Genomic DNA, 11,935 nt, shown 5'->3' with positions numbered 1-11,935 from the left:
GGGTGGTTCGGAAGTTTATGACCTTAAAAACATTAAAAATTACCTAAAAAAAATGCAAATATTTGTTTTAAATTAATAAAAATTTATTTTTTTTTAAATTGCTATCTATTTCACTATAAAATTCTATAAACATTTATCAAAGCTTAAAAATTACTCCAAATATGACATATTATATTAGATCCATAGGCCATAACTTATAACTAGTTTTCAATATTTATAAGTAAATTTCCATTATAAGCCAATTGCAAATACACCTTACTAATAATCATTAATATCATTGTTAACGCATATACAAATTATTACATAAAATTATTTTATTGTTAAAAAATATACCAAGACCCAATATAGAGAAACACTAGACTGCTATATTACTTGTATAATTGAATGAAATAATTTTTAGTTCTTATATAGTTAGGAAAATATACATTTGTATAATATTCTATTGTAGGGATTACGATATAGTTCTTTTAAAAACAAGGTAGGTATAACTGTATAAGTGGGTACCTCTCTGGTTTACATTAGGTGTCGAGTGCATCACTATATTATAGGTTTGTTAAATTTGCATTCAATAATACCTATATGAGTATTCGAAAAACGATTCATAGCGAAAAGCCTATACATCACCAAGTGATGGGTTTATTTAATATAGCTATTGAAGTTATTATTTTTACTTTTAGTATAATAGTAGGTTGATACAATTTTTTAGAAAAATATTGTATTTATATTGTATTATTTATATATTATCATTGTATTTATAGGTAAAAAAAAAAAATTTTTTACGAATTTCTAACTGCAAAATAATTTATTAATATTCTCGATTCTTATGAATTTTATCAAAGTTCTAACTTTAAACAATTATAATAAAGTATTTTCAAGAATTTCTGTTCAGCAGATAATTTTTAATTATTATAATAACTCTTATGCCAATTAATAGCTCAAAAATATTTTTAAAATTTTATTGTTAATAGAAAAACAATAATATGAACATTTTGTGGAAATATTAAGTACCTATACAGTTATTTGTTTTCGAATTACTTAACTGAAAAAAAAAAACAAATTGATTTTGTCAAAAAATGAATTTACGTAAGAATTCTTGCGTTTTATTATTGTTCTGTTTGTTTTTCTTAATTATAAAAATAAACACTAAGAATTTTTAAGTTTGACTTTTCAAAAATATACCAATTTTTAAAAGCAGAGCATTTTATTGATGAATTATCATGTACACAATACACATGCATATAAAAAAAAATACATAATGATAAAATTATTAAATTCATCGAAGCGATTAAGCTAAAATTTGTTTAGCTTTTAGTATAGAACTATTAAACTTAAATGAATGTTAATATAAGAAGAATGAAAATCGATTATAGAATTGTTCATTTGTTTTAAATTATCTAAGGAAATTAACCATTAACTGCACTTATTACGGAATCCTAACAAATTTTGATATAGGTATCGGCGGATTTTGCATTTGTTTCTATTCATACATTGTATTATATGACGGTGCTACAATAAAGTTATCTAGATTTTGGGCAATTAAATTTTAAAGATCTAGAGTACCTACTGCAGAGTAGTGGTTACTGATTAGTATTTTTGAAAGGCCACATTAGAAATTTGGACATTTTTTGCCGGCCAAAAAAATTCAAAGTATATATTTTTAACATTCTTTTTATTATAATAGAATTTTAAGTAATACTTTTTTCATTATCTATGGGCCTGATAAAATTTGCCCGTGGGCTGTATGCGGCCCGCGGGGTACCATAATTTGGTGCCCCCTAATATAGAGTCTAGAATGACGCACAATATAAAATATGTAAAATAACATTTTTCTAAAATATGTTAAATACGGTATTTACAATAAATGTGTAGGTATATTATTAGATTCTGGGCGAACTCATTATGTAAATACCTTGCTATATTGGTTTTATAATAATGATTTTTTTTATTCGTATCTATGTATTATAATGATAGTTTTTTGAGTAAAAATAATGCTTCAATCTTCTAACTGTGGGCGATCTTTGGTAGCAAATTGAGTTTACTATAGTTACTTTATGACAAAAGTAGGAAATCTTTCTTTAATAATTTGGTAAAAAATAACAAAAACAGTGAAACAGGAATATTTACAGATCACTAGATTTTGTTTTTTTATTGTAATTTAGAAAGGATTAAATGTAGACTTAATATTTTGAAAAAAATATTTATATAATAATATGTTATATTAGTATGTTCTTGGTGAAAGTTTGAAAATATAATACAATATAATAGGTTCCTTGTATAAGTTTAAATCATAGATATTTAAAATATTTCAAACTATTTTTTTATAATACTTATTTATACTTAAAAATAACCTATTTCTTGATGAAAATGAATACTAAAATTTCAAATGTAACGATTTTAGTTGTAATTTAGAAGATATTAACGTACAGTTAATAATTTTACAATCACATAATTATATTATAATTTTCTATATAGGTACATATATATATACTTACACAATAACATTTAAAAAATATTCAGAATAATTTTAAGCTATTTATCATTATTAATAATTATTTAATACATTTGAAAAGACAGGTTGTTTATAGTTATTTTTTAATGTATGCATTTATAAAATGTATTTTTTGATATAAAAGTTTCAAAAATGAGTGTTATTCGGATATAAATTATCGTTGATGGTCTACAAACGTGTTTTGGCTTTGAAATGTGATCTACAGTTTACATTAATAAATTGGCTGATGCGCTGATGTCATATAATTATTACCAATTACTAAATATTACTATTTAATATTTTTTTATTATTATTGAACATAATAAAATAAAAAATTATAATTTTAAAATAAATATTATAAAAACGTAAACGAAGACTTATTATAAAAATATTATACAATTATTAATATTATATTTTAAATGATAAACTTTTCGGATGCCATTTAAAAATTCAACAAATATAAATCGAACTATATTATTTTTTTGGGATCTTCCAACAATATTGATCTAGGCGGAATTGGAGCAATTGAGCATTAGCGCGTATACTACGAAGTGCGAAATGCCTCTCAATATTTTTAAAATGTTAGGTTACATATCCATGTCATGATCTTCCTATGCTTTTAATGTAAGCACCTGTCAATGAATCAACCTAACTTTGCTGATGATTATACTCGATACTATTTAAACATCTACCAATATACCTAATTCGTCTGCAGAATGTATAACAGTAGAATTCGGTATGAAACACTTCAAATCCCTCTCACTGAATTATCGGAAGTAACGACGTAACGTGTTTCGATCCCATCTATACAACTTCTATAAATATCGGCAATCAAAAACTTTTTTGAGCCGGAAAATAAAGGGTCCATCTATTCTTTTCTCTATACTTCAGCCTTATTTCTCCCGAGTAAAAGTGGTTGATCTCCATTAATTAATCTTCACCGATTAAGTTTCCGCTTGCTAGTAAATCTGACTTCATCAATCTGTATTCTGTATTGCCATGTACTGGATAAATCGAAGTTTCTACAATTATTGATCGTTATCGTTCAAATATTTGAACACATTATATTCACAGCATATGTTGTACTAATTGTTTCTATAAAGGCGTCTTTTTGCATGCAGTTAAGAAGTTTATTATTTTCAAAAAGATATTATTATCTCAACTATACCTACGAAAAAAAATAACACAAAATTTAAAATTCCAGCCAGTTTTAAATTTTCATTAGCTTTGTCATTAGAATTCACAAAATGATATAAGCTATTACAAAAAAAATGTTTAAAATTGTATGAAAACTACAAAATAATTTGAAAAATTTGAAAATAAAATATTGAATATATATATAATATTTAAAAATAAATAATTATTGTGGTTTTTTAGATATAATACGTTTTACTTTTCTATTTCAGTAAAAACAGTAAAATATTTTATTACATTTTAAGCTTTTAATCGAGTAAACATTTTTTATAGACATTTATAGAAAATAATAGCAAATTTCAAATGTCTTATAAAAAGCTCAAAATAATTTACGTCTGCGATGGGACAAAAGAACAAATGTTCAATATAGTTATAAAAATGAAGCACGAAGGTAACGTACATATAAATATAATATTTGATGTATGTACCAATACGTCCAATACCATGTACAAGAATATAATATAAGTCAATTAATGAAATAGTAAGCTTAGTACTACCCTAGTACATTCTTTTAATTTAGATACTATTGGTAAAAACATCAAAATAACTAAAATTTTCGAAATACTATTAGCAAGAATATTCCAAGTATCTGTGCCGTGACCGTGTACAGTTATTCCATTTAAATAATTACAAAATAACAAAATCAGTTTTGTTAAAAATTGGATTTGCGTAAAAATTCCCGCTGTTTTCTATTTTTTCTCAGTTATCAATAATTAAATTGCTTAGATTTTAATTTCTGACCCCGAAATACCAATAAGAATTACTTTTCTATCAGAAAAATTTAAGTTGAAATTTAAATACATTTTTACTACTTCAAATGGTGATGACAAATCGAAAAATAAAAAATAACATACATTATTGTTAATCTCATTTATTATAAAATATTCTTAGAAATAGAGCAAGTAACAAGTTTTTTTTAAGAAATTAAAATTTTATTATTTCTATATTATTTTATTTCTGCAACTAGATTATTATATTTTATGTCATGAACTCTGAAGTTGATAGTTCGATTTTTTTGTTTTTAAACATAAACAATAGACGATATTTCGATAACAATAAACAGTTATTAACAAATAACAGTGTTATTATAAATTATAGTAGGTAGATGTAACATTTAATAGTGTATTAATAATAATGATGTATTGTCGATTAAAATCAATTGCTAAATTTGATTTCCAAATTGCAATTGTACACTTGAATCTACGTACGTGCTTATAATTTATTGGTTACTGTCTAGTGCCTAGATGGTAGATGTTTATTGACTATTACCTAATACACTCTTACCACGGCCAGCATTACTTTTTGTACGACTGTCTCCTGACTCGGCTGACTCCTACTGCCTTATCACCGTGCGCGACACATTTTTATCGAATCGATAAACATGCGGCGGGCAACCACGCTGAGACTACAACGACGATCCTACGGTAATTTCGTTATGGTCGTGGAGTACGCACTGCAGCTCCCGGTTCGTTCGTCGTGGGACGTTGACTGACCGGCTGGCGGGCGGGGGCCGCGAGCAGTGTACCGCCGATCATAGCGTTCTACCGCGCACGATAATATTATTTCGTATTTTCCTCGACCTCGCGCGTTCGTCGCCGCCGCTGCAGTCGATCGCCCCGCGCCGCACGTATCACAGTGTGTTTCACCAGTTGCCCTGCCGCCGAGTGTAAAAGTTCGGACAGTCACGTTTTTTTAAATTTTCCCAAAACAATTTGAATTTTATTTTTATGGTCGTTCGACCGTCGTTTTTGTCGCCGGACGCGTGTAAATGTGAGGGGGGAAAGAGTAAATAAATCAAAAAATAGAAAGCGCTTCGTTTATTCAGGCGATACCTATCAGATTGCTTGCCCGGGCGTTCATTTTTTTATTTTATTTTGTTTTTCTGTCCGCGATTTACGGTAAATAACTTGCGCGCCCGTTCACGAAACCGGCGATCGAATATTATCATTGCTGTCGTTAACCAACGACGACGACTATGAACAAGTGGTGGTTAACTACCGGCACGGCTGTGTTGCTGCTGCTCGTCGTTTGCGCAGCGGACGCAAAAAAAAAGTGGAAAGCCGACGAAGATTTTGCATTCGAAGAGGTACGTGCTTACTTATTGTTTGCTATCATACTTATAGTTTTGTCAATGACTACGTACAGGAGTTGTGCACAAACACCTCGCCGTAGGTACCGTTGATCGCATAGCGCTACTGATCGTTTTCGTAGACCTGGGCTGGCGGTGACCGCGAGGCATCATGCCGATATTACTATTTATGATACTTATCATTGGGGTACACCGTGCTATTATTTATAGGCACGCATTTAGGTCATAAATATTGTACATTGTATTTTGAGATACCTCGTACACGATAATGCGTGTTTTTATGACGCGTATCTTTACGGATTTTCGGCGAACCCGGGGCCCATTGTGCACGTGTAGACTGTACGGCGACTTCACCGAGTAGGAGGTATATATTATTATAATAGTGTTATATTGCACGCGGCAGATCACACGGTGGTCGTGCGGCAACGGCGGGTCCAGGTGTTATCCTGTGTGCGCCGCATCTTCTCTTTGTTAGGCGGTGCTCTATTATCATTGTAATACGCCTATACCCGTGTGCTTAGATAATATTACCTATATATATATATATATTATAATATTGTTATATATTATTATGCGGTACGGACACATCCGTCTTTATAACGATAATCCCCGGTCACTATTTAGAAAGCCACACCGCCTGGCGTGTTTGGTATTGGATTTTTTTATTCTTGGAAAAAAACAACAAAGTTTCCTCAATGTCTGTGCCAGGTACTGAGGACGACTATACCGTGCTACTACGCTCGACCTTGGCCCGAATACGAAATCCTTTTACCCTTTATTTTTATTAATATCTATACGTCAATAAATCTATAATATACACACTTCTCCTACCTTCTGTTTACAGACAAAATAGCTAGATAGGTATCGTACTTACTATCGATACGAAGACTTTTTCACCCAACGTGTGTCTTTGAGTCTTTCGACCGTTTAACATCGTTATGGACAATCTATCATTAAAACTGTATTTGTATACGCGAACCTTTATTTTTTTTTTTCATGAAAAAAGAGACCGCCTTCTAATTATTAGGTAGGTAAACTATTTATAATAAAATATTATATATTATATTTTAAAATACACGCTTAATTTATACACTCACTATACTTACAAATATATAATATGTATTAACGTAAACCGGTTTCGTTGTATTTTGCTGCAAGTCGTAAACTGTTTACGTTATTATATGAGTTAACATGACGTGATTTACTAATTAGAAAATAACAAATAAATTTATCACGTATATCTAATTATATGCTAAATTCAGTAGGTTATATGTTATATAATTTTTACTCAAATCGTATCCTTGTTTAAAAATAAATTGCGCGGGTGTCGTGTTTTGATTGAAATGTAATATCGTAATAGTATTGTTTTTAATAGTGGGATGAATTTAGACAAAAAATATTTATGTCCTATAAACTGATAGGTATTCAACGATTTTACACACCCATATACTCCCAATGAAATCATCACGTATATTTTATTGAAAGTGGGTACAAATCATTGTAAATTACGGAGTAAATTATATGTAGTGTTATTTATTTTGTGCTTGTTAATTTATTTTTAACAATATAACGGTAATTTACTCAAAAACCAGTGTCGACAGTGTCGTCAGCAATTAAAGGTATATTCTTTAATGTGTTTAATATGTTTTGGAAAACATAAAATATTATTATAATTTGAATTGTGGTGTACGTAGTATATTATATGTACATTTATTGTTTAATAAAAGTGTTTAGTATTTATATATAATTTGGATGCTATTCATACTTTAATAATTAGTAATTATTACAAAACAGTTGTATTATATATTGTTATATTTTTAAAATTCTTATTCATAATGTATGGCCAAATAGAAACAAGCAGCATTATAATTCTATATCGACGATTTTGATGTTTGCAATATAATTTTTATGTTTTAACGCAGAATTTAATCATTTTGATAAGTATCTATAGATAACCACAACACGTTGTCAAAATGTCAAAAATTTTAATAATTGTGAAAAAAAGTGTTACATTTAGTTTAACCTTGAATCAGGGTGAAAAAACAGTGCTCGTTGTATGCGTGTACCGTACATAGAGGCTATCAGTACCGAAGTATAATTGTAGTGGGAGCGAGAAAGAGTGAAGACACATAGGGACTGGTTTTTTGTTAGTAACAGGTTTTCTAGAGACCTCACACACACAAACACTGTATGTGCGTCGTTGTGTACTGTGGTGATTGTGTGTGTCAGTATACATGCATAAAACGGAACAGGTCATCGTCGCCCCGAGCCATGCTTTATTAGTTCAAATAAAGCTATAAAAGGACGACAAACTCGACAAAGACATAGGTCGCAGTCCTTTTGGCAGCCATAGCAGGTCCTCCGTGCCAACGCATAATATCTGTGGCATACCCTTTTTTTGTCATTATAGTTTAATGTATTGAGTGAAAGACAGAAACAGAAAAGGGTTGATATTATTCATTAACACGATACAGGAAATAAAAACATTATCTCTATAGGTAAATATTCTCTAGTAAACCCATACGGTCATTTGAAAATTAAAATAATTTGTTGAACGTTTATCTTTTAATATCGCTTTTAATTTGCTTCGAAAATCTCGTATAAATGTAGTGTTAGTAATAATTTTAAATCAATACTCGTATAGGTAAATATAACAAATAAATAAATAAAAATAATTATATAATTTCAATTTTTATTTAAATTTTTTCATAATATTGATTATTAAAACAAATATAATATACAGTTCGTATACAATGCGAATTCGTTGATTAGTGAAGGGTAAATAAGTACCGAAAAGATTTATCAAGTATTATGAGTCGATAAGTAAAAATTACAGAGATGTATAATACCCCAATAGACGTATATAGATAATTATTCAACTACATATTAAAATAAAGAAATTAAAACCACATATTCAAAGAGATGGCTACTTTTTATTAATAGTCGTTAATATTTAGTTAATAAATTATGCATTTTGTTAAAAATAAAATAATTTTTTTTAAATTCTAATATATTTTTTACCCCATCTAACTATGTTCGGGATATAACCTTAAACCAGGTTTTATTATGAAGTGTAATAAATAGAACTGTTGAATTATAATAATTTTCCATTAGTGTTCATGATTAAATGGGCGTGAAAAACATGTACGTTGATTAGGTGTACATAAAATTCGAGATAAAATGTATGTAACAACACCCCTTTAGGCAAAGTTCAACTATTTTTTTACAAATTAATCTTGTTGCCTTCGTTTTTTTATGTTTAGGAATGTTTAGTTCGAGGTTTAGTTTTTATATTTATCTCAGTTAGAGGTACAATATTATTTTGTTATAAATTTGGTTAAAAACCACTGAAAAAAAGTTTTACTAAGGAATTTAATTTAACTCTGATTTAATATACTTTGGTAATTTATAGAATTATTTTTTTTGTTATTTCTTACTCCAAAACGATGTTTGTATTTTATTTTTATTAGCTTCGTACCACATATTCTGTATAAATAATTTTAAATTCAATCAAAGATTTCTAAAAATATTTAGAATGATATTTTATGTTACCTTAACTGACCTTTATAATCTTGATATTGCAACTATTTTAACTTGTATTTATTTAAATTGAAAAAAAAATAACATGTACTTTTTTGTTTTTTAGCATTTAATATATTTATCTGTTTTTTACACTATCTATTGAAATAACAGTGACAATTTAAACACATTTTTTTTTTTATTTTAAATTGTAAGTAAATTACTTTATTAAACTGAACTGTTAATATCATAATAATTGGGTTGTTAAGAATGTAGGTATCTATTATATTTTTATTATATACAATATAGATTTGGTGATACAATTCAATATTTTTTAATTGAAGTTAATAGGTATATTATTATTTCCATTATAATACATAATTATTGAAGTACAACATACCTGTATAAAAATAAATTATCTTATCTATCAACATTTAACATTGTTTCATTTTTTTGATAATTACATGATATATGACTATATTTTTGGAAAGTCTTGTAAACACCAGTCTTACCACCCTACTATTCTTACTACTATACATTTAAGTGTTTTATTAATAACATTTTATAAATTTTAAAATTTATGCAGTGAAAGTATCATGGAAATATTATAGTAGTAGGAACAAAGATATATAATTTCTTTTATAATTTCTTTTATTTTATCGGTACAATGCAGACTGTAATAGTATACCAAAAGCTCATTTGTTATGTTTAGTAGCTGTTACTGTTAATTAAAAAAACACTTTTAGGAATATCAGAACTATTAACTCTTTTTTATTGTAAACTTAAATGATCACTGATCATTCGTTTGGAAAAATTTTCTGTCACAAACTATATTTCAACGAATAATCGATCACTGTGTAATATTGACAAGCGGACATTTATTAACTTCGGTTTTTTTGTCGGTGTTAAAAACTAAGGGGAGTGAAAAACCGTATAAAAAAATAATGGTAGGTAGCAGAAACAATGGTCATTATTGTCCAAATTCAAGAGAAAACAGTTTGGGTTTATCGGCGAGTAGATGGAAGGAAATTGGCTGAACCGGAGATTTGTCAGCGTCAACTGAAATGATAGAAGCCCTCAAGCCATTGCCTTGTTATTATTGTCCTACGTTTCAGAAAATGGAATGTTCTGACTGAGCGTAAATAAAAGTGTCTTTTTCTTCATTTCGTGGAAACATTGAGACACCCTCATGTCGTTTTCATCCAAATAATCGTGCCACTTTCGCACAATTAAATTAAATGTTTTTTTTCTTAAAGAATTTAAAGCCTTAAAGTTAAAATTGAATAAGCCTAGGTTAAAAAATAAGTCTTCGTTTTGATGTACAGTTGGTTTTCGAGTATACCTCATCATTGAGTAGGTCACTGCAATATTGGCTAATGGATTTGTTAAATTTGAATTTATTATCTTGGGAAACAAAAAACGATTTTGAGCGGAAACTGTAAATCAGTCTTTATTTTTAAGGATGTTTTATAATTTATTTATACTACTTACTATTATTAACATAATGATATTAATATTTTTTTTAAACATTGCATATTTATTATGTATCATATTATTGTTATTAACTTAACATCGATGTATCTTAGAAAGAAACTACGCACGCATAGTACGGTTGCTATCGTATACATAATACATAGCTTAAAATTAATCTAAATATTTTAAACATTTTATAGTGTATAGACAATAAATAGGTAATAATAAATATATTGGTAAAAAGTATCAATTAATACAAAATAATTAGAATTATTATTTTTATTTAAAATTTAAGTAACCAATTTCTTAAAAAATTAACTTAAAATGTCTAAAATTATCGTTCCACTCGGAATCTAAGATTATCGATCCACTTAGAATTTAAAATTAATTTTTATTTATTTTATAATACATGTCAATAAGAAAATATGATATTGTTAACTTAGACTGTATTGCATGTTTTTAAACATCATATTGTCGATGGATAGAGACGTATAAATAATTAATATTTGAATGACACATCATGCCGCCAATGGAGTTATCCAATATTATTATGTGAATGCAGCATATATTTATACGTTCTACTTGGTTTAATTAATCATTATTTAGGTTGAAATATTTTTTCAAACATATAAAAGTGGTAAAATAATATTTGTTTAATCATATTTCTGTTGATTATATTCTATCCTTATTATAAAGGAGAGGTTGAGACTAAATATATCAATGCATATAGGTTATTAACTCCTAAATTAAAGTTATGATAATTAGTGTCAATAGTATAAACTTAAGTAAAAAACTGTAAATAATTATAAATAATGTAAATTTTTTTCCTTTTGGTTTATCTTTAATTTAAATATTTAAGCTAAAAGTAGGTTAATACAAGTTGAAGTTGAAGCCTTAACAGTTAATTAAAATAATAATAATAATTAGTGGCTTATGCAATTATACCTGAATAATATCTTCTGAATTATTATCAAACGCTTAGTTATTTCAAATTAATTTTACTCCGTCAATGCATACCTATTTTAGTTATGTATTATAATTTTTTTTATGATACAAGTTAGAGCAATATATATATATATATATCAAGTATATATTATAAAACCTGTGTTTGGCCTAAAAAATAAATAGTAGAAGTACTGTGATAATACAAAACATATTTGTTTCCTTAGCTA

The 11,935-nt window shown here is 27.6% G+C and overlaps 1 protein-coding gene across 2 annotated transcripts in view; it reads left to right on the top strand.

Annotated features, from left to right (window-relative positions):
- Window positions 1–5,237: 5,237 nt before the first annotated feature.
- Window positions 5,238–11,935, top strand: part of LOC113549015 (proteoglycan Cow) — a 35,043-nt gene continuing 28,345 nt past the window's right edge. Inside the window, exon 1 of one of the 2 annotated variants that reach the window (XM_026950154.1) lies at window positions 5,238–5,768. In XM_026950154.1, the coding sequence (XP_026805955.1) occupies window positions 5,658–5,768 (111 nt within the window). In that variant the 5' untranslated portion in view covers window positions 5,238–5,657. The remainder of the gene's footprint in view (window positions 5,769–11,935) is intronic. The other variant, XM_026950153.1, reaches the window with a different exon arrangement.

Source organism: Rhopalosiphum maidis, chromosome 4 (genome assembly GCF_003676215.2).
Source record: "Rhopalosiphum maidis isolate BTI-1 chromosome 4, ASM367621v3, whole genome shotgun sequence".
Taxonomy (NCBI): Eukaryota; Metazoa; Arthropoda; class Insecta; order Hemiptera; family Aphididae; genus Rhopalosiphum; species Rhopalosiphum maidis.
The sequence above is the reverse complement of the archived record's forward strand: the minus strand, read 5'-3'. Positions and strand labels throughout refer to the sequence as shown.